Raw genomic sequence first — 22400 nt, forward strand, 5'->3', positions numbered from 1 at the left:
TCGAGTTTCAAAAGCAGAAAAGGCGGGGCTTTATTCCCAGGGCGCGGCGGCGTTAAATCGGACTGTGCGACAGTGGTGCGCAGCGCACAAAAAGGTATATTTTCGATCAAGAATAATGGGTGAGTAGCAGGGAGGTGACAGAAAGAAGTGTATGATGGCGGGCAGTGACGTGATAGGAGCGGGACCGGGGTGCTCCACAATGGTACAATGATCGTACCTAACACTAGTATACCACATGTACAAGGAACCAACTCCACGGGGCCCTGCCAATAAGACTTGGTATTAAATAAAGACATGTTCTTCTTCTTCTTATATTTAAAATAGTACAATTAGAAATTTTTAACATTTAATGTACAACAATTAATTTCACTGTCGCCGATAAGAGCTGGGAGATAATCACAATCTTCAAGCTGGACACAATTCCTAATTAGCCTGCTTGTTTTGCTAGGTCCCTCAAAGAAAGTATGTCCAATTTTGAAATGGCCACTTGAAGGTTCTTCGCCAAGAAAGACCACAGAAGTATTGATAGGATTTCGCTGCTTTTCGTCTATTTCTGCTACTCCAGCAATAAATGTGGTAATATGGCTAGCCATATCTTCCCATGTGCTCTCAAAGAATGTACCGCATATGCTGAGGAAAGTTTCATATCTAGTACGAAGGCTTTTAAAGATGATTTCATCTCTTTTGCTCGGTAGATACCTGATATGATATCTCCAAGCTGTAGATTTAAGAGCAAGGAGCATTGCGAATAAGAAAGCTTTCAGTGTCATCAGCATTGAGCTGATTTCCTATTTGATCTTCATTTCCAAATTTTTGGAGTGATAGATCTGGAATCAGGTTAACCTCTGCCCTACTGAACTCCACAGGATATTTTCGTTATAGGCAATTCATGAAAGCTCCAAGAATGTTTTTTGGACTTATTATTCCCATCGTCTCTGAAATGCCTTAAACAATTTTTGCGGCTGTTTGTAGTTCCAATATATCTGACCATTAAACTGCGTGTCCCTGCTATGAAACAGACGAATTTCCATTCATCTAGCTGTGGAAATTCATGGCCATCTTCCTGTAGGGAACTAGAAATGGTGTAGAGCTGTGAGGGAGTGATATCCCAGGAGCGAATGTAGAACAAATGTCCATGTTCTTCGGCTTCAGCGCTTTTGTAGGCTCTGCTTGTTTTTATCATCGCCATCGCTTCTAGACGTAAAATTTGTCCTAAATCCGTGTTTGACAGTAATATGGGCTGCACAAACAATTTTTGGAGGATCTTTAATTGCTTTTGAGAGGCATTGCGTCCTAGAAGAATGCAATTGAATCGCTCAAGCGCCATATTAGAGATTTCAGTACGGTGTGCTTTTAGTTCCGTTCGTATCAGTCATATCATTGCTTTGTTGTCGATATGAAAACCATGCATGGTGGCCATGTCGTGATAAAAAGGTCTGCTCCTTTGGGTAGCAGACACATAAGCACAGGTATTGTAGCCCGTTGTTATTGGTAAATAATTTGATCTTTTTCGTGCAGGCGGCAGAGATTGAATTTCTTGCATAGGCATTAAAGGGTGAGTCCTGTCGAGTGTCAAATTAGCAACCAAATATCTATTGATTTATTTTGGTATCTCACTTGACGGAAATACTATTTGTATTCGTAACGACTTGGGCCTGATGCTTTGCGAGGTGGGCCATAGGAGTTGCAAGTGATGCCGTCAAGTCCAAATCTATCTTGGCCCTTTTCAGTACTGGCTGTCGTAAATGTTCTTCATTGTCATCACGATAAGAGCGCTTGCAAATCTGAAGTTGGTCCACATTCATCTCAGGACAAAACTACTCCTCGTCGATGGGATTCTCTCCAGGTCCGTCCATCTCCATAGGTGTTTGTTGATGAGTGGTATGTACCATAGCGAGGTTTTTACTGAAAGAAAATCACTGCGGGATTTGAGAGAAGTTTTGCTTTGATACGCAGGTACCGCTTTCTTCTTTAGACACCGACTTTTTTGTTAGTCATGTCAATAAGATTTAATGGGAAAGTTCCAACAAACATGCTATCAAACATTGGCGCTTTGGCGAAACATCGCGCCTTTCGTTGGGTACTAGTATTGCAGTTAGGACGCTCTGCTTTCAATTTCTTGTTGGTTAGAACCGCCATGATATGATCGTGAAGGGAAACGAACAAACCAGTCCACCATATTTATTTCTCCTTTGTTTGAAGGGCCTCAAAATATGTACACTCGTTTTGCCTAAACGATCAGTTTTTTGTTATTCAAATTTGTATTATCGTTAACGGGGCTCGCCAGAGATGTGCCAATGTTCTTATTTTGTACGCTGTTCTCCATCTGCATAATAGTAATAAAGCAAAGTTTGGCCTATGTTGAAAATAATGGATTATCTAGATAGCATGGTAATTAAAAATTGCAACTGCGCTTGTTCGTTCGATTGGGTACTTCCATAGGACCCAAACCAGCTTTGAATCATGGATTATGCGTATGAGGGACCTACGAGGTTGAGTCTATATTCTAGCATCAAGGTAATGTATTTCAACAAATTCTAGGCTATGGATATATGGTCGCCAGCAGCTGTTACAATAAATACGGTTAAATTACGCAAGTGGGGCTCCATGGACAGCTCGGACCTCGAGTCTTGGCGTTTTGGGTGAGTAATACAATACGCAGCTGGCTAGCCTCAAGGAACGGGCCAACTTCAATCACAGGCATCCGTCCCACAACTCATGATCGCTGCCGAGCATCTCTTCGCTTTCACCCGCCCGATCCAGACCTCCCCCATTCTCTGCGCCCTCTTTACCATCGCCCTGATCCTCTGAGCCTGTCCTCTTCGTCGGTTTGATTCCGCTCATCCCACAGCATGTCTGTCGAAATTGAGATAAGTGACCTCGGTTTCCGCCGTAAGTGCTAAACATGTGTCATCCGTCTTGTCGGCATTCATCTAAATGAACCCATAGGGCCTTTCGATCGTGAAGTCACTGAGACGCTGCGTCTTCGCAATGCTAACAGCGATCCGGTGGCATTCAAGGTACGTATCTACACGGTTCATGGTGTTTCTTTCTGTTGAGTCTTGACTAACGCTCCTTGCGATCTCTAGGTGAAAACGACCGCTCCCAAGCAGTGTGTACTTCCCCTCCGCGATGATAACCCTCGAGTCGATTACTTATCAGGTTTCCAGCTACTGTGTCCGGCCGAACTCGGGTCGTATTGAACCGGGCAGATATGTTGAAGTTCAAGGTTGGTTTTATGCAAGGACGTTCCACGTAGGCGATGCTGATGGCTGCGTGAATAGTTCTCCTCCAGGCGATGAAGGAAGACCCTCCTGCCGATGCCAAGTGCAAGGATAAGTTCCTGGTTCAATCAGTTGCCATCACCGGAGACCTGGAGTTTTCAAACGTTACGTCGATCGTACGATTATTTCCGACCATATTGATTTACACTACAACGCAAGCTAATAAGAAACGTATAGTTTGAGAAAGCCCCCAAATCGTCGGTACAAGAGCGGAAGATTCGTGTGACCTGGTTACCTGCAAAAGGTTCCGATGGTGTGGTATGTGCAACCTCGCGAAATCGGCTATTGGTAGAATTAAACATCTAATGAGTGCTTTTTTTTTTCTAGACCTCCACTGAGGAAGAACCACCGGCATACTCGTCGCATGGCGGTGACTTTGAAACCCCTGCACAATTCGCTTCAAAGTCCGTCTCTAGCACTTCTCCCATTGCACAACCCAGCTTCGAGAAAGCCAAGTCAGAATCTCCAGCAGAGTCGACAAAAGCCGCCACACCGTCCACAGGCCAAGACGTCAAGTCAACTCCTACAAACATCGCTTCATCCTCTTCTATCAACTACGAAGGACAACTGTCAGATGCACAGGCTGAAATTCGACGACTCAAAGATGAACTTGCATCCGGTTTGCGTCAACGGAAGACAGACAAGGGATCGACTGCGCAGGGGTCAGCGCCTCTACTGCAGCAGCAACACCCTCAAGCAGCTTCGGAGGCAGGAGTCCCAGTTCAGATTGTGGCAGCACTCTGTTTGCTGAGTTTCCTGCTTGCCTACTTCCTGTTCTGATGTATGACAGCTAGAGTTTAAAAATCCGCCTGTCTCTACTGCGCTTCCCTCTGCTTGATGACTTTTCTGGAGCGCTTTCTTCTTCATGTCTCCATATTTATTGCCTATTGAACGTCCATTTTGTTTGGGATTTCTTTTTTCACTTGAACCTGTCTCGTATTCCATGTATGACCCTTGTTCTTTTCGCTTTATTCCACTGTTATACAACTGATCCAAGGCCGTCAAGGTCTATGGACATTTTTCGGATTCCAGAATTCCTTCTCGCAGAGCGCCTGTCCGGCTGGTTCTATGCACCTCGGTTATCATCCAGGACCACCATACGATTCGTCATAATATTTATTTCCTTCTTCCTTTCTATTCGTGTCTGTTGTTTCTTTTCATATTCATTTTCTAGTTTATTAGTACAGCGTTTTGAATCTTACAAAGAGGGTTAGTCATCGTAAAAGGAAGAGAATTTAAGCAAGTTTAGAAGAGACTGACAATTTGACTTCACTTTTTATCTTTAAAAATTGGCTTGGCCATTAGGAACATTTAACATTTCAAAATAGATATGTAATGCTATGTACATTTTATCTATTTATCTCATAATCAAGTCAGTATCTAATATCATTCCTACAAGCATCAACAAATATAATAATTCTTAAAAAAACCAATCCTCAATTCTGAATCTCGCTTTCCTTCCATCCACCTTCTTCTTCTTCGTCTTCTTTCGCTGACGCAGCCGATATGCCTTCACCGCCGCGACCAGCTCGTTTCGATAGTCCGCCAACGATCCTCCCACCTTTGGCTCTCTTTACGCGACACCACAAACCGACGTTTTCATCAAGGATGAACGCCCAAATAACCCAGACCCAGCTTCGGTGGCACGGAAGCGGCTCGTAGAACTCGCGGGCGATGCGGTATACCTCTGGCAGGCGCGTCCAGGGAATTGCAGGGAAATCGTGATGCTCGTTGTGCAGCCCGACGTTGTAGGTCAGGAGGTTGAGGGGTCCGTAGTAGGAGTATGTCTCTGGGGGTGCGAGCGAGTCCAGTGGGCTCTTTTCAGTGTTCTTTGACGAAGAAGAGCCCAATTCTCGCTTCTTGAGTTCTTTCATCGACTCGGTACCGCCAGACTTGATCTCGGAGAAAAAGTAATGCTCGGCAATGAAATGTCCTGCGCAAGGGTGCAGCGAACCGGCGAGGAAGGAGCTGAAGAGGAGGTATAGAACAGGCTGGAACGATCGTCCGCTCACCTGGATGAGGATGTAGTCAAAGGAGAGCTGGGTGATGAGGTTCATGATGTGGATCGAGGTGAATGGCGGGCTGTAAACAAACATGGGTCGTAAGGCGTAAAAGAAGATCTGGAATGTGCAGAAAAAGGCCTTTCCCAGCAAGGAGTCAAGAAGGAAGGCCTCGAATGCTGTAGGCAGATCAGTGTCAAGACCTGCTACTCCTAAAGACTTGTGGTGTGTGAGGTGGTAAGGCTATTTTTATGTCAAGATTCTCCCCGTCAGTTCAGTCCTTGTAACACGATTTGCAAATAGTACGTACCCGGAAAGCAGCACTGTATGGCAAGCCAATTGGAAGGTTTGCGAAGATAGCAAGCAGACGGTTTGCAAATGCCGAACGAAAGGCCAGATTATGAGAGATCTCGTGGATGGCGAGGAACAGGTTCTGGTTCGAGGTGGCCCCGATCACGTATGCGGTAAGGAGAAATTTCCACGAGAGCATAGAGGTATCGCGAAGCAGATAAGCGCAGCTAATTTGAAGCGAGACGACGGCGAAAACAAGGTATTTCGTGAGTGGTTCCGGACCACATAGCTTGGTAACCTATCCCCAATAGCGGTGAGTACCATGGATTTTGGCAAATGTTTATAATTGCACATTGGAATTGGCTTACCTCGGGATGAGCCTTGATAATTGCCTGGCGCCGTGATCGATGGGGCTCTTCGGTATATGTCCAAAAAAAGTGGTCGACTGAAGAGGAGCCTGTTGGTGGTTGCGCTCTGCCAGACTGTGGTTGCTCTTCGACTCCCTTGGCAGGCTGGCTAGCAGCCACTCTCAGGGAGGGTGTTGCGGTCGACGTAACAGAGGCCATCATGAGGATGACAAGGTAAATTCGTTGAATTCAGATCAGGCCCCATACGAACAGTGTTTTGTTGTTCCGGGGCAGCACAAGAGGGAGTTGAATAAATATTGAAGCCTGCAGCTCGGCTCCGGATCGCAGGGTTTCCACGTGGGGCTACCGCCGCTTACTATGGCTCGCCCCTTAACTGGTTGACTCGTTGAAATAAACAATGTCACTTTTTCTATTTTTTTCATAAACAAGGATTTCTAAATGAACATTCATATATTCTCATGCCGCATTCCAATACCAACTGTTATCAGCGAGTCGTAAGAAGTATCCAGCCCGGCAAAAAGCGAGGGCAATCCACAGGAATGCCTGTTTTAGTAGTCATCACCACGACTGATGACTTCTTTTACGTTTGGTCGTAGCAGAATTGTCTATGTCCAGGTCAGAAAGAGGCCCAATGAGCAACAGTAGGAGAACTACTCACATGTTCATATTGAGCGGTGTAAGAGCCCTTGATATCGCACAAGGGAGGGTAATCCTGGACAATGCCCGCAGAGACCAGGTTATTAAGCTACCCGGTAGTTAGCAGATAGTTCACTTCTTTCTAGCATATTCTCAGACATACCCCCAGAAGGTATTTCTCCTGGCCGAGTCGATCAAGATATCGACGGCAAAACGGCAGAGTTCCAAAGTTTTTGTTGATCACGCTCAAAAGATTCTTTGCAGATGACAGACGAAGTGATACGTTGGCTGCATCTGGAACTTTGGCGTAGTGGGACGTTTCCATCTGGACGAGCAAGTTAGAATTAGGGGGTTTTCAAGAGGAAAATCTAGAGAAAGTAACTGACATCGTCTCTCACATAACCTTTGCCGGTACTTCCGAAAGTCTCAATCGCAAAGGTCTCGCCTTCCTCCATCTTCGTTTGGTCCCCGCCTTTCACGATGGGCACACTTTTGCCGCCGTGAATGACGTGCTGATCAATGTTGTGTCCGTTCAGGTTACGAATAGCTTTCACCGGGTAGGTGGTACCGTTGATTTCGACTTCATAGCTCTCCATAGCTTCTTGGATGGCTGCTCCAATGTCGCTCATGCGAACGTCAATACCGGCTTCCTATCATACAGTCAGCAAAAAATTCCTGGCTCTAAACCCGTGGCCTCATACCCGGATACCAGTATTTGTAGCGTCCTTGACAGCAGCCAACAAGTTGTCGTAGACCGGGTCAAAGGTCATCGTAAAGGCGCTGTCGACAATTCGGCCGTTGATCTGGGCGCCAAAGTCGACTTTCATCACGTCTCCCTGCTGCAGAACCATCTTATTTCCCGCATTAGGGGTGTAATGAGCCGCACAGTGGTTGATGCTAAGACCACAGGGGAAACCCATTCCTCCCTTGAGATTGTCCCCTTCTTCTAGACCCTGGTGACCTGTGAGCGCACGAACGCCGTTTTCAATCCCCTCTGCAATTTCCGTAAGAGTCTGGCCTGGTTTGATGTTGCTCTGAGCCCATTGACGGACTTGACGATGAACCTCTGCACCCTGGCGATATTCTTGCAAAAAGTCATTGTTCATGCGATCCAGGTAGCGTTTCTCTTCACTAGTTGTGCGGTAGTTGTTCTCGTCCTTGTACTCGACAATCTCGCCTTCCGGATACTGGTTATTCGGGAAAAGCTCCGAGAGGGCTACGGTGGGAGGAGATGTCTGCTTCTTGGCTCCGCCCTTCTTCTTCTTCTTGGGCTTGCGCTTCTTTTTCTTCTTGGCGGCTGTAGGAGTACGGATTGAGTTTTTAGTTTGCTTGTTCCGTATAGGTGGGCTGCAGAGAGATATGGGAACTGCTCACCTCCAGTAGCAGCGCCGTCTGCCGCGCCTTCATCTTCTTCCTTGTCATCGTCCGAGTCGTCATTGTCTGCTACATCCTCGGCAGAGGCACCGGTGTTGTTCTCTTTGGCATGACCATTGGCACCGTTTACTATCATGTCGCCACTCGTACATTAGCAAGGGAAAACGAAACAAAAAAAGCAAAACATACAACTGGTTCTAGAGCAACACAGAGACACTTACAGTCGAGCTTCTCAACCCCTGCACTGGCTTGAGCAGCCATGATGATTGATGGATCTTTTTTTGGTTTCCTTCAACCCAGAATCAAGTGGGGTGCAAGAATTGCGAGGCCGGGACTAAGGAACGGAAATAATAAACCTGCACTGCGGGGAAGTTGATCCTGTATTAATTACGTGCGCTGCAAATTAGGGAAATCCTGGAGATCACCATGGATATATAATAATAAATCGTGATTAGAACAATCTTTTATCTTGAGAAATTTAAATCTAACCCATCCATAATCAATATTAAATACCACGCGTGTATATATATAGCGTTATCTTCAGGATTAACATTCATTCTTGTGAATGTAATTTATTATACAGGCGATTTCTTCGGACCAAAATCACTTTTCATCTAAAGTTTATTTTGTACAAAATAAAGCTATATCCAATCAATAGCTTTCCCAGTGTTGATTAGTCTAGTGGACGACTGGTATCCTAGTGTTTGTTGTATAGCCCAGGTAACAATACGTAACGATTCCTGTTTCGCACTAAAGCCGCCCGATGACGCAGGAACTCGCGCGACTCTTTGACGACGACATCTCATTATTTCTCTTTGCATGACGCTCTACCACACAACACTGTGTCTGGCTCTTGTCAACTGCGCAATGAGGCATGCCTCTTCGCCTCGCGACTTCTAGAAGGCTGTCACCTTCTCTCACCAGCGGCAGCAGCAGCAACAGCAAAGTCCCGAGCCCTTTTGGCACAACAGCAAGATTCTCAACGACGACTCGAGTCGCCTATCCTCGTAGTCATCATCAAGCTACTCACTATGAAACGCTCAATGTTCCTGTCACTGCCACAACGGCCGAGATAAAAAAGTAAAATCATCCTCCCTCCCTCATATTCTAAGCCATTCAACCTCATACTAACATCTCAAAAAATAGACAGTTCTACGCCCTCTCCCTAAAACACCACCCAGACCGCAACCGCTCCGATCCAAGCGCCACCGATCGCTTCGCCAACATTTCCTCTGCATATCATATCCTCGGCGACAGTTCGAAACGGGCGCGGTACGACCGAGACTATGGCATCCATAGCAGCAGTGGCGGCGTCTCCGGCCATCACAACCACCCAATGGGCAGTCACAGCAGCGGCAGCGCCGGCGGCGGCGGCGGCAGCTCGTATTTCGGCTCGCGGCCTGCAAGTGGTTTGAGTAAGAGAAGAGGTACTTTCAAGGGCCCGCCTCCTAGCTTTTATGCTCATGGCGGGTATGGCGCAAGAGCTTCGCGGCCGGGGGCTGGCGGGTTTTATTCGGGGAGTGCAGAGAGTCCCAATACTGGAAATAATAGCAGCAGCAATGGTACTACTACTGCGCCGACAGAGGAAGATCCGTCGTCGTTCATTCACAACAATCCCGTGTGGCACTTCAACGCCAAGGGCCATTTCAAGACACAGGCGGCCGAGGATGCCCGACGACAACAGAGACGCGCACATCAAAGACGGCGCGAGCAAGAAATCAGAGATAGTGGTGTGGACTCGACTGGAAGTCTCATCTTGCGGTTCATGATTGTTTCCGGCATCCTGGTCTCGGTGGCGTCTCTTGGTGGATTGTTGAGAAACAATAGTGGATATACTACCGCGAAACAACCAAATTCCCGAAACAAGGACCGCTGACCATAGAACAAAAGAAGATGTCAATCTGATTTGGGAATAGAGGATAGAGCATATAGCTTCTTCTGCATAGGTCCTGGAACAATTTTTGTATTATGATACCCAAATAATTATACATAGCATTTGAATATGTTGAAATACTATAACAACTTTTACATATGAGCCGTATTCTAAACAAAGGAAAAAATAATGTTTATATTGCTGCTATACAGGCAAAGCATGTGACTGACTAATACAAGTTGCATGCTAAAGCTCGAATATGCCATTGATGAACTTAGACCATGCCACTGAATCGCAACTTCTCTAGCCTAGCATTTTCCTCGGTCATTCCGCCATGTCTTTCAGTCTTTAATATTACAATAGAATGAAACGGCAATGGAGAGATAAAAAGAAAAGCTCTCAATGTGCCAATCTTCAAAATTAGAGCAAATCGTGTCTAGATGCGCACAAGGATAGGGCGACTGAAATAGACTCTGACGCAACCTTTAACCGCCGAAGAACGCAAAGCGTTGAGAAGCCGAATTCAGTGTCTCATTTTCTCTTGTTTGAGAAAATTTAACCCTCAAAGGTGAAGCTAGCACCAACCTTGTGGGCAGCCTGGTTGAGGTTCTGGGTGTCGAAAGAGGCACCGAGACCGAGAGTGACGCCAGGGCGGAGGAGGACGTTGTAGGCGAGAGCGGCGATACCACGGTCGTTGATCTTGGCCTATACACAACATTGTTAGCTATATCTTTCTTTTTGCATTATTTTTTGAATGCTCGCGCGCAATTTCCATAAGCGCAGTCGCACAGCTTATTAGAAATGAACGGGAATAAACGCACCTTGGCGAAAGAAGAGGGGTCAAGGCGGTACTTGCTGGCAACCTCAAGACCGACAGTGTTGCCGGCCTTGGAGTCCCAGGAAGCCTTGGCACCAGCCTCAACCTGGGCGTTCACGCGGTGGTAGTAGCTGGCGGAGAAGACAGAGAGGTTGTTGGTGGCAGTGACGGCAGCAGAGTATTGGGGAAGGCTGTAGCCAACAGCAGCGGAGTACTTGGTGATGGCAGCCTTCTGCACATCGTAGCCACCCTCAGCACCGACGAGGAAGCCCTCGTGGCCGAGAACGACGTCCAAGTTGGCAGTGGGGCCCTTGAGGAGGTCGAAGAAGGCACGGGCGTTCAGGTTGGGCTGCTTGAAGTAAAGGTTGAGCTTGGCACCCTTGGACTGGGAGGTGGGCAAGTATTGGGTGAGGATCTCAGCCTTGAGGCCCTTGGTGATGTTGTTGTCCAACTCGAGCTTGGTGTCGAGGGCGTTGGCAGTGGTCCAGGCCTGGGTAAGGGCAAGACCTGCATAAATTATTAGCATCCATTTCAACCGGAGTAATTCCCGCTCTCCTATATCCAAGATGCAGGTGCAGGCAACAAGAACCAGGAAATTGCGACGGGAGTATTACCAATGGGCTTGTCAACGTATTTGGCTTCGAGCTATTTTGAAAAAAAAAAAAAATTAGTCAACAGTTCTTTTTTTTTTTTTTTTTGCAAGCGCAAGTGATCACGATGATGGAACATACAGAGCCGCCAATAGGACCTTCGTGGGCCGATTTTCCCTTCACAGTGAATGTGACGCCATTGGGGGCGTTGGACTTGACCTCAATGCTGGCTATAGAGAAAGAAAAAAAAAGCTCGTTAGTCACTGGAAAAATGTGATATATAACAGTCGCATTCTGGCGCAAAACATACCAGGGTTGGTGTGGTAGAAATCCTTGTTCAGGAGCTATGGTTTAATCCGGGTTAGAAAAATAAAGCCAAACAGAGCGAGACAGAAGAGCTGGGCTCACATCGTTGGCCGCCTTGGCGATGTCGGAGAAAGCAGCAGGAGCAGCCATGGTGAATTTGAGAATTGGTAATTGAGAATGGGAAAGTTGGATACAAGAAGTTGTGTTGGTTTGGACTAGGGGGGCAGAAAGAGAGAGAGGGAGAGGGAAGCCGTTCGGGTTGAGGAAAGAGTTGGTTGGGGAGAAGCGGCCACGGGGGAGCCCAGGTCCGCGCTCATTGGCTGGCGCCCTGCCCACGCCCGGCTAAAACCGCCGCGTCACGTGATGGGCTAGGAACGGTCACCTGACTTTGCTCGACAGTTAGTATATCATTTGTGTTCCTTTTGCACTCACCTACGCAATTGTTTTTTTTTTTAAATACCTATTTGCATGCTGTCAATGGCCACTCAATTACTCTCTTGCTCCGCTTAGTCGCTGTTTCAACAGCCCATCGTGAAACGTTTACCTCGGCGAACGGGATGGCGTCATTTTACATACTACTCCTACAACAATACATGTAATCAAATCAGAGTGTAAGAGTCTGATATGACTAGACTGCTTCAAGCTAGTATTCTAGTAGGCAATTCGACGGTTGTTTATTCTCTAAAACAAGTACCGGTGTTATGCTACAAGAATTACATGCTAGTTAATTTCCCCCTGGCGCAAGTTTCAACTTGACTTCTAAATGCACACAGAAAATACCGAAATCGTGCCTCCCTGTTACGCCCGCAGAGGTACCGACACATCAAGTATCTATAACTGAAATACTCCTTTGAAAAGGGGGACTGTTTTGCACAGTGACAATAAACCCGAAACCAAACCAATCAAGCGAAGTCCAATCAAATCAAACTCTAGGCGAAGTCTATGTATTTCTTTTCTCTAAACAGCGTTCTGGTATTTGGCGTTGTGGGTTGAGATTGCTCTGGAGTTCAAATTAGCCTTTATCTTAAAGAAAGAAAAAAAGATCTATGCACTCACCGTCCACTGGGGTCACTCTGTTTGGACCAGGTCGGCACCCATCGTTCGACTGTGCCTGCGCAGTAAGGTGGGAATTGTTCGTCAAACATCATGCGGTACCAGTAACTACAAAACCCAGTCAATAAAGCCCATGTACTTGTCAGTAGTTACAAGGGTATAACTTACGCCTCTTTCGAGTCGGGGATGTCGGTACCCCATTCAGGCTTGGGGTTCTTCATCATCTCGTCCGTGACATGGAGCTCGGCGTTATCCTTCAGGCCGTCAATCCATCCGTATCCGACACCATCGCTGAATTGTTCCTTCTGGCGCCAGAGGATGTTGTCTGGGAGGTAAGGCGCTACGTCGGGCTCGTCCGTTGTGTCAAAAGCCTTTCGCAGAATGTATTTCTCAATGCGATCCTTTGTGATCATCTTCTCCTTCGGGTCGATGTTCATCGCGGTTTCCAGGAATTGTTTATCGAGGAATGGCACGCGAGCCTCGAGACCCCAGGCAGAGGTCGACTTGTTCGCACGGAGGCAATCTGCCAGGTGAAGGTTCTTGACTCTTCGCACCGTCTCGGCGTGGAATTCCTCCTTGTTGGGAGCGGCGTGGAAGTAGAGGTAACCTCCGAAGATCTCGTCGCTACCCTCTCCACTCAAAACCATCTTCACGCCAAGTGCTTTGATCTTTCTGCTCAGCAGATACATTGGAGTAGAAGCGCGGATCGTGGTAACATCGTACGTCTCAAGGTGATAGATGACGTCCGAGAGAGCGTTGAGACCATCTTCAATGGTGAACGTGAAGGCATGGTGCTTCGTGCCCAGGAATTTGGCTACTTCAAGAGCAGCGTGAGTGTCAGGCGCATCTGGCAAGCCGATCGAGAAAGAATGCAGCTTCGCCATGACGGTCACGTTCGACAGATCATCGGTATCATCAATACCGACAAGGCCAGATTCTTCTGCCTCGGTGTCGTCGGCCTGGTGAGACCTGGTGCGGAGAGTCTCACGTTGCGCAATGGAAGCGACCAAGCTAGAATCCAAGCCTCCAGAAAGAAGCACACCGTACGGGACTTCTGCCATCAGGCGCTTGCGAACTGAACGCTCAAACGTTTCCCGGAGAAGCTTGTAGTCGATTGGAGTCGAGGGCACCCGGGTAGGGTCCCAGTATGTTGGTTCAAAATACCGCTTCATTGTGTCTGTTTTTGAGTCATAGACATGTCCAGGCGGGAAAGCAATGATTTTGTCACACACGGGGTGCAGACTCTTCAATTCAGAAGCAAAGTAAACGGCGCCGGGTGTTTGGGAAGACCATCCTTGGTAGAAGCTGGTGATGCCGATAGGATCACGAGCAGCAACAACGCGGTCCTCTTTGGCGTCGAATAGAACCCAGGAAAACATACCATCGAGATGCTTGGGAGCATCAAGACCATATTTCATATACTACCGACGTCGTTAGCACATATCTGGCCATTGGATGAAGAGTGTAATTTAAATATATAAAGACATACCAGTGGAATGATGACTTCACAGTCCGAATGTGTTTTGTAGTTGTATGATAGCTCGAGAGACTTTCTCAGGATCCGGTGGTTATAGATCTCTCCGTTAACGGCCAGAGCGATACTCTTGTCATCGTTAACGAGTGGCTGGGAGCCGGTGTCTAGATGGCCTAGTTAGAATCGCCAGACACACAGCGATAAGTGTCAAAGAGATGTGCCATACCAACACCGACGATACTCAGACGCTCGTGCGCGAGGACTAGACAGCAGGAAAAAAAAGGTCAGACAAGCCAGACCCCCACGTCAATTGAGATATAGTCCAATGACTTACTAGTCTTGTTTTCAATAAAGCTTCCACCTTTATACCAGCATCATGTTAGTCCATATCATCCCAACTCCCACTCCGGCGCGTGTATGACTCACTCCAATCCGGTCCACGATGGCGAAGGCTGTTATGGGACGTCATCAGCTTTAATCTTGAGCATCAGGAAATTTTATTTCTTACGCTTTCGCCATGCGCAAAGCCGTAGGCTTGAATTTCTGCACATCTGGATGACTATTTGCACATTGTTAGCCATCAATTGCCACTTTCTCTCCCTTTTTTTTTTTTCCTGGAACGTTTCGCGGGGGTGTGGATCAACGGCCAAGAGAAGGAAATTATACGTACTGATGGCAAGCGAATATTCCACACATCTTGTCGGAGCCCTGGGCAGCTTCGGATTCTCACAATTGGGAGCGCAGGAGCAAGCAGTTGCGAAGACAAGAGAAAACGAAACAAGTAGATGCCAGCAAAGCCTTCGGGGATTTTGTAGAATTGGAGGGGTGGACACTGGGGCGCAAGGCGAAATCGGAGCGCCTGCAATTGGTGACTCACCCGATAAGATAAGAAGCATTCCGCCCTCCCGGGCCGGACTTGGATTTTGTACAATTATTGTCTGCCATTGGCGGCGTCGTCTATTCTTAGGTTGGCCAAACGCCATCATCAGTTTGCAAAATGCTATGATTATTCAGGGTACAGGGTAATAAAAGCCACGGACGGTCAGCTCCAAACCGACTGCCAAGCCCATACATGTGTGCATATAATTATTGGAAACAACAAAGAAAGAAGAAGAAAAACCGAAACCAAAACCCTTAAACTCCACTGCTGCATGAAGATTCTTCATTCGTCATGTATGCTCCAAAAGAAAAGTACATGCCAGAGCGTCTATGGCGCGGGGTTTTCTCTCACGACCTGTCGGACCCTTCTCTCATAGGCCGTGCGATCTTTTTTGAATAGATTGTATGCTTCCGCCTGGGCAGGGGACTCGGGGTTGGGGTCATCCAGAAGATCTTGGACACCAAGGAGAATTTGTTTGATAGTAATCGCAGGCTTCCATGCTTCTTCCTCATTCAAGATGGATAAGCACACGGTGCCGGAAGGGTACACGTTGGGATGAAATAGCGGTGGGACGAATTTGCCTATGGGTGAGTCACGAATTAGCCTTTGTAGGTATAACATAGCCTCTCAAGAACGAGTGCGAATGATTGGAATGAGAGCATAGCGACTGCGACTTGGCTGCTTTGAACACAAGGAATTATGGCGTTGAAACGTACACTTTGGAGGCTTTGTGGGGTATTCTAAAAAAAGTCATCAAGTCAGCACCATACTCATAAATGCCAATAAAAAAAAAAATATAAAGCATGCCATCAGTTGGGCACACTTGCCTTCAGGGAAGATCAAATCAAGTTTAAACAACCCGCCATCCCAGAGAGTGCCTGCCTTCCCAGGAATACCGCATTCCCATTTCTTCATGTCTAGAACACCCTGAGGATTGCGATTTGGTTTTGCGTAGAAGCCGAAAGGGTGGTCTTTGCGCCATTGCTTCCTGCGACATCGGGAGTCAGTACATAATCAACATCACCAGTAGGTATTTCTCACCTCTCCTCCGTCAATCTATTCAGACAGAGACTCATATTGAGACGATGAAGCCTTCAAGCCTGTAAGCTTTGGATGCAGGTAGGACGCTATGAGATGCCAAGATGGAAGAGGCTGAGATGGCTAAGATCTTTGAGAGGTGTAAATGACTAAGATGCCGATATGAGAGATATTCTGAGGTGAGACAGGTGTTGAGATGAGAAAGATGCCGAGATAGAAGGTGTTGGAGACGAAACGAAATGCGGGGTAGATGTGATCGCTAGAGGACAAGCTTCAAACGAGCAACTGAAGTGAGATGTCGAGACCAAACGTGTTATATAGAGCGTATACACGACTAGCAGAGAACTGAGGCGTCGTGTATCCAGAAGTGGGAGGTAGAGAAGACAAACGATCAGCTGAAAAGCGAGGCGTTGAGAGGTGAAAAGTGACGATGAGTAGAGTGAAATGCGAGAAGCGGAGAAGTGGTGCTGAAACTGCAGCTCTAGATTCTATGAAGGGGGTCGGTGTGTCTGTGAGTATGAAGAATGAGAAGAAGAGAATCGCATAATCCAACGAGTGGTGCTTGACACTTCGCAAATGGTGCCTGTTGTGCCCCACAGCGGCGTAGAAATCGGATATAGCCAAACATGTCACGTGCCTCTCTAAGGCTCGTGGCTCGTGGTGGTTGGACAACGATAACCAAGCAAGTAATGAAATTAAAAAAATGGGGTTACTTGTTGGGACCAGATAAAGCTGAATGTCTTTAGCAAGGCTACTAATACAATATGTACTTATATTCGAAACCTAGTTTCACGACTATCCACAATATATCTGCAACAAGACCTAGCTATACCAAACGCCATCGCAGCAATCGTGGCGATATCGAACTAATATTGCCTACTGGTAGACACCATTTTCAAATTTCTCGGTATCGTAAAATCTGGCGGTGATCATGTTTCCGTTAAACACCCGGCCTTCAAGTGCATTGACAGCCTACAAAGCGATTAGATCGTGTTCAAGTACGATAGACAGGGACAACTCACACGTAAGGCTGAGAGCTGGGCGGTAAACTTGACGAAAACAGGAATGGGACCATTGCTCTCACGATGGATGAATACTCGCTCAACACGGCCGTACTGTACTGGAGTTAATGACGGCTTCTCAAACCGAAGGGGGTAACATTAACGTACCTTTTCATTGCATTCTTCGCCGATTTCTTGCATGAGGCCACCTCCTTCGCTGTTCTCAAGCTCGGCATCCAGATCCAGCCCATCTACCATTCCATGCAACACAATTACTTCAGTCATGTCGCCGAATTTCCCTCCTTCTTCTGTTTTCTTCTTGCTAGCAATAATCTTACCACGGCCTGGCGGCATAGCAAACCCTCCACCTTCAGAATCCGGTTTCTTTTTCTGCTTTTGAACTTTGACCTGGAGAGGGTTGACAATTCCGGAACCAGTGGCACCCAAGCCCGACCCTTTGGTCCAGCCATATTTGGCCATGAGCCGCTCTGCAAACCCTTGTTGTCCTGGACGAAGAGACCGAGGGGCATCTCCTTCCTCTTTTTGGACAGGCTCTTCTTCTGCGAACGTAGCTTCAAGCTCCTCCTCAGTTGCTGGGATATCCTCTGGCGGTGGAGGCAATACGTATCGGACAGGGGCACGTGAAATAGTTGCGGAAGCAGGCTGAAAGACGGACATGGACGGAGTGCCAGTGGTCGGGGGTTCTGGAGGGGGTGGAGGAGGGGGATCGGAAGGAGCTGGAGGTTGTTGGTTTATTTGAAGCCTTCGAGCATATGCATCTTCCCCAGTGGCATCATCGGTTATGGCCGCCGGAGGGGGCGCTGGTTGATAGTCCGTATCTGCCATTTCAACTTCTTTGTCTTGGGCTTCTCTATCGCTATCAAGTCCTCCTTGCGAAGTATCGTTAAGGCCCGGAGGAGGCGCAAAATTATAAGGCGGAGGAGCGAATTGTCCTGTGATGCTGTCAAGATCTTGCGCTGCGGGAGCGCTTCGTACAACTTACGATTCTTTGGTTGATAGTAATCATCGTCACTATCATAATCACTGCTCGGCTGTCTAGCCATGCGATGTGCATAGAGACGGTCTTTCCAATCTCTCACTTCGCGGATTTTCTCGTCGCTTTGTTTATATTCCTCATAGTTGTTCGGTCTAGAAGGGTCGTATATATCATCCCAATTCGTCATCATCTCGGGGCCGTCTCGGTTTTTCTTCCGCTTCTTGCGGCCTCCACGTTGCCGTTTCGCGCCGCTATAGAATCCATTGATATCGTCGTCGTCATCGACGGTTGATGCCCAGTCTGCTAGTGTTGATTTTGCCTGAAGGCGCGCAGCTGCATTGTTTGCACTTGTTGCAAGTTCCGGCTTCGATGTGATGGGATTCGGTTTAGTAAATGGAGGCTTGGCCTTTGGCTTCTGGTTCGGTAACTGCGGTCTTTTGATAGGTTGAAAGCGCAAAGATGCTGTTGTTTCGAAAAACAGGAGGACCCAGAAACACACGTGAGCAATCAAAATCGGAAATAACGCATCCACCGCAAAGGATGAACTAGGAGGGTCTTGCGCTACCAGCACTTATCTGTTGTTGCTTGTCCGTGGCGGCATCGTCTAGTTGGGCTTCTCCTTCAGAGCTCTGCTTGAAGACGACAGGCGCTCTAGAAATCGTCCCAGAACCCTCCGAGGCCGGGTCTAGGAGGTTTGCGTACAGCGAGAGGCCCCCGCCCTTGGCAGGTGGGGATTGTGAGGCCATGTCAGCATGACAGGAGCAGAATCCGTTTATTTGTCTGGTTGTTTCGTGCGAGAAAGCAAGAAAGTGAGCCTCCAAGACACGTGAAGACGACTCGACGATCAAAGCAAGAGCGGGTGGTAGGCCTTGGCATGTTTGCTTCTTTTGCAGGTGGATCATCTTTACATAGTTTATTTACTTCATTTTTATACACAAGCACCCAATGTATGTCCTTTTAATCATTTAATTTTTTTATTGTTCCAAAAAAAGCACGAAGTCTTCAAAATACCTCTGTACATTTCTGTACACTGTATGACATCCCCCAGATGGGGCTTATCTCCCGGCATTCCAACGCAGCTGACTGCTAGCGTGTTATAGAGCTGATAGCGCCGAGGCGGTGACGTGGTTCGCCGCGCCCTTTGTTCGACGAGGGGTGCATTGAAGCACTGGAACGTGTTGATACAACACCGAAACACATTAGTACATACATACTATTACCATATATTTATCGTATTTCCAGGCGTGGTGATTGGCCAGGCCCGTCGTCTTCGCTTAGACACGGCAAAAAAGCACCGGGTGCCGACTTCGGCGGCTGTGCGGAGATCGGCTCCCTCTCCGGCTGTCCACCAAAATCAATTATTTCTTTGCTGCTTTGCTCCTCTCTGGCGCAAGATCCAACCGTGAGTCATACTTCAGGCCAGCCAACCCTCGTGACTCTATCAAGTCCTCATATCTCTTTAGTTTATAAATTTTGGCACGTTCCATCGTTGGAGCTACAAGCAGATTTTCCCAACAAACGGGCCAGGCTAGCAGCTGCATTCCTGTTGCCAGAGCACAAGACAAGATGCGATCCTCTCACCAATTCGTGCGCAACAACTTGTTGCGCTCGCATACAGCAGCCAAGTCTCTATCACAGTCAAGATCCGCACCATGGCAGAGGTCGTATAGCAGCAAGGCAGCGCCGGCACTCTCTGGCATTGACCCCTCGAAGCTTACCATAACGCCAACGACCGCGCCGAAGGAATTGATCCCAAATAAAGAGCTCGTGTTTGGAAAGACTTTTACTGGTAAGCCAGCCAGCAGCACCTCTTTTCAGAGTCCGATGAAATGATGGGAAACTCACGTGCGGATTTTTCAATAGACCACATGCTTTCCATTGAATGGACTGCTTCCGAGGGCTGGTTCGCCCCTCGTATTACTCCATATCAAAACCTGAGCCTCGACCCTGCAACCTGCGTGCTACACTATGCCTTTACTTGTTTCGAAGGAATGAAGGCGTACAAGGACAAGGAGGGCAGAATTCGTCTATTCCGACCCAACAAAAACATGGAGCGTCTGAACCAGTCTGCGGCGCGTATTGCGCTCCCAACATTTGATGGCGACGCCTTTACCAAATTGATTGCCGAATTTGTCAAGAAGGATGGCAGTTTCATTCCAAAGTGGGTTTAATCATGGATCTTATCGTTAGGTCCACATCACTAAATCCAAGTTTGTAATAAATAGTGAAAAGGGCTATTCGCTCTACCTGCGACCCACGCTGATCGGTACTCAGCCTACAATCGGCATCGCCCCCCCAGGTTCAGCGCTCCTCTACTTGATTGCCAGTCCCGTGGGCCCTTACTACCCGACGGGGTTCAAGGCTGTGTCCTTGGAAGCGACCGACTACGCAGTTCGCGCATGGCCCGGCGGTGTTGGAGACAAGAAACTCGGCGCCAACTATGCACCCTGCGTCGTTCCCCAACAAGAAGCAGCCTCTCGAGGCTACCAGCAAAACCTGTGGTTGTTCGGCGAGGAGGAGTACGTGACCGAGGTCGGAACGATGAACCTCTTCATGGCCATCAAGAACAAGGAAACCGGACAAAACGAGCTCTTGACCGCGCCCCTCGACGGAACTATTCTTAGAGGCGTTACAAGAGACTCTGTCCTCGCATTGGCGCGGGAACGACTCGTCCCCGAAGGGTGGGCAGTCGCAGAGCGCAAGGTGCGCATGACTGAGCTCGCTGAAGCATCCGCCGAGGGCCGTCTCATCGAAGTGTTTGGCGCTGGAACGGCAGCCATTGTCAGCCCCATTCGCAATATCAGCTACAAGGGCAAGGTGGTGAATTGTGGGCTCAAGGACCACGAAGAAACGGGAGAAGTCGCGCTTCGCATGAAGAACTGGATCGAGGGCATCCAGTATGGCGAGGAGGAGCACGAATGGAGGTAAGTTTGACCCTTTTTTTTTCTTAAAGAAAACATTTTTGCTAACAATGCTTTAGTTACCTTGTTGAATAAACTATTCGGGAAATTTTCGCATTCATACATTGGTGTTATGTTCGTCTTGAGATGTAAAAGTCTACTCAATTGGGTAACCAGTCATATCATAGACAGTAATGAATCATACATACTTGGTCTTGTCAACCCAAATCTACACGTCGTTTCTTTTTTAGTCAATTTAGACCACAGCAATTGAGATGTAGTCTTGAAGGAGTGGAATATTATGTACGCGGAGTGCATAAGAAATCAAGGTATATTTCTAACCTTTGACGCAACAAATAACATGAGCAATCAATTAGTAAAAGCTTTGGTTTTCACTTTGAGCAGCTTCTCCGCATTCTGATAGGCAAACTTGGCCAAGTCGTCGCCAGCAATCAGACCACTCTTCTCAATCTCCTCGAAAAACTGCATCCCTTTCTCGTTAGTCGAAAAGGGGTAGTCGACGCTGTACAGGATACGGTCAATCGAGGTGGTTTTCAGTAGACAGTCCAGCGGAGTCAGCGAGAACATGCCACTAGTGGTGACCCAGATATTGTTGTGCCAGACGTGCTTGAATGGCACCTTCTTAGCCCATCGGTCAGTCACATTGAAGACGCGATCAAGCTGGAAAGGGAGCATTTCGCCCATGTGGCCAATGACAATCTTCAAGTTGGGAAACCGCTCAAAGAGCCCGCTGGCATATAGCCGCAGGATATGCAGCGCGGTCTCGCTGTGCCAGCCCCAGCCATATGCACTCAACGCAGTGGCGATGCTGTCACTGTAGTTGCCCTTGTGATACTCCAACATGGAATCCGACGCAAACGTTGGGTGGATATAGATGGGCACGTCGAGCTCCTGTGCCTTCTCAAACACGACCCAGAAGCGCTCGGCATCGTAAAAAGTGCCGTTGAGATGGTTCTCGACCAACGCACCGACAAAGCCCAGCTTTGTGACCGATCGTTCCAGCTCCACGGCGGCCTCGTCGGGCTGGCTCATCGGTAGCATGGCAAAGCCAGCCAGGCGCGTCGGGTTTTGGGCAATGGCTGCGGCGAGGTCGTCATTGGCATCGGCGCAGAGTTCGGGCGAGAGGTCGCCGGGTCCGTGGGAGATGACTTGGATGGATACATTGCCACTGTCCATGTCTTTGATACGCCCTTCGCCGAGTCCCTGCAGCTTGGCCATGGTTTGGGCAGGGAAAGGTGCGAAGTGGTCGCGGACCTCCTTGCTGGCCGCGTGGACCCTGGTGGAGATGTAGTGCTCCTCGAGAGTGATGAGGGGATGCATGGCTGGTGATGGATAGAATCAATGACTCTGGTTTCCTTTGAATTGAATTGGCGATCTGGTTCTTATGAAAGTATGTGCTGATGTCCTATCTCCGAGAAAACCGAGCATGAATCTCGTAACGCCGAGCTTGTGGAAAAACCTCGTATATACTTTATAAAGCGGATATTATATGTAACC

At 47.9% G+C, this 22400-nt stretch overlaps 7 protein-coding genes across 7 annotated transcripts; 3 read left to right on the forward strand and 4 right to left on the reverse strand.

The window, feature by feature from the left end:
* Positions 1–2852: 2852 nt before the first annotated feature.
* Positions 2853–4064, forward strand: TRUGW13939_03430 (uncharacterized protein; the record flags this gene model as incomplete). The annotated part of the gene is made up of 7 exons (XM_035486614.1): positions 2853–2892; positions 2950–3020; positions 3090–3112; positions 3171–3229; positions 3285–3400; positions 3462–3542; positions 3612–4064. The coding sequence occupies 7 exons, from the start codon at positions 2853–2855 to the stop codon at positions 4062–4064; spliced, it is 843 nt and encodes a 280-aa protein (XP_035342507.1).
* A 656-nt stretch (positions 4065–4720) lies between these two features.
* Positions 4721–8214, reverse strand: TRUGW13939_03431 (uncharacterized protein; the record flags this gene model as incomplete). Its single annotated transcript, XM_035486615.1, has 9 exons — positions 4721–5527; positions 5595–5873; positions 5944–6087; positions 6602–6688; positions 6743–6904; positions 6966–7229; positions 7281–7876; positions 7954–8082; positions 8175–8214. 9 exons carry the CDS (start codon positions 8212–8214, stop codon positions 4721–4723), a joined length of 2508 nt encoding a protein of 835 aa, XP_035342508.1.
* Positions 8215–8827: 613 nt separating this feature from the next.
* On the forward strand, positions 8828–9829 carry TRUGW13939_03432 (uncharacterized protein; the record flags this gene model as incomplete). Its single annotated transcript, XM_035486616.1, has 2 exons — positions 8828–9033; positions 9100–9829. The coding sequence occupies 2 exons, from the start codon at positions 8828–8830 to the stop codon at positions 9827–9829; spliced, it is 936 nt and encodes a 311-aa protein (XP_035342509.1).
* Positions 9830–10381: 552 nt separating this feature from the next.
* TRUGW13939_03433 (uncharacterized protein) lies at positions 10382–11689 on the reverse strand (the record flags this gene model as incomplete). The annotated part of the gene is made up of 6 exons (XM_035486617.1): positions 10382–10531; positions 10648–11150; positions 11258–11288; positions 11375–11463; positions 11544–11577; positions 11642–11689. 6 exons carry the CDS (start codon positions 11687–11689, stop codon positions 10382–10384), a joined length of 855 nt encoding a protein of 284 aa, XP_035342510.1.
* An 807-nt stretch (positions 11690–12496) lies between these two features.
* On the reverse strand, positions 12497–18728 carry TRUGW13939_03434 (uncharacterized protein; the record flags this gene model as incomplete). The annotated part of the gene is made up of 17 exons (XM_035486618.1): positions 18529–18728; positions 17989–18416; positions 17154–17938; positions 17007–17099; positions 16865–16956; positions 15843–15934; positions 15663–15686; positions 15310–15527; positions 14944–15023; positions 14575–14625; positions 14493–14518; positions 14401–14427; positions 14293–14328; positions 14082–14230; positions 12761–14013; positions 12596–12700; positions 12497–12539 (listed from the first exon to the last, which is right to left on the reverse strand). Exons 2-17 carry the CDS (start codon positions 18170–18172, stop codon positions 12497–12499), a joined length of 3258 nt encoding a protein of 1085 aa, XP_035342511.1. The 5' UTR covers positions 18173–18416; positions 18529–18728.
* An 820-nt stretch (positions 18729–19548) lies between these two features.
* TRUGW13939_03435 (uncharacterized protein) lies at positions 19549–20910 on the forward strand (the record flags this gene model as incomplete). The annotated part of the gene is made up of 3 exons (XM_035486619.1): positions 19549–19771; positions 19846–20143; positions 20208–20910. 3 exons carry the CDS (start codon positions 19549–19551, stop codon positions 20908–20910), a joined length of 1224 nt encoding a protein of 407 aa, XP_035342512.1.
* A 341-nt stretch (positions 20911–21251) lies between these two features.
* Positions 21252–22223, reverse strand: TRUGW13939_03436 (uncharacterized protein; the record flags this gene model as incomplete). Its single annotated transcript, XM_035486620.1, has 1 exon — positions 21252–22223. One exon carries the CDS (start codon positions 22221–22223, stop codon positions 21252–21254), a length of 972 nt encoding a protein of 323 aa, XP_035342513.1.
* Positions 22224–22400: the final 177 nt, after the last annotated feature.

The sequence above is a fragment of the Talaromyces rugulosus genome, chromosome II (genome assembly GCF_013368755.1).
Source record: "Talaromyces rugulosus chromosome II, complete sequence".
Classification (NCBI taxonomy): Eukaryota; Fungi; Ascomycota; class Eurotiomycetes; order Eurotiales; family Trichocomaceae; genus Talaromyces; species Talaromyces rugulosus.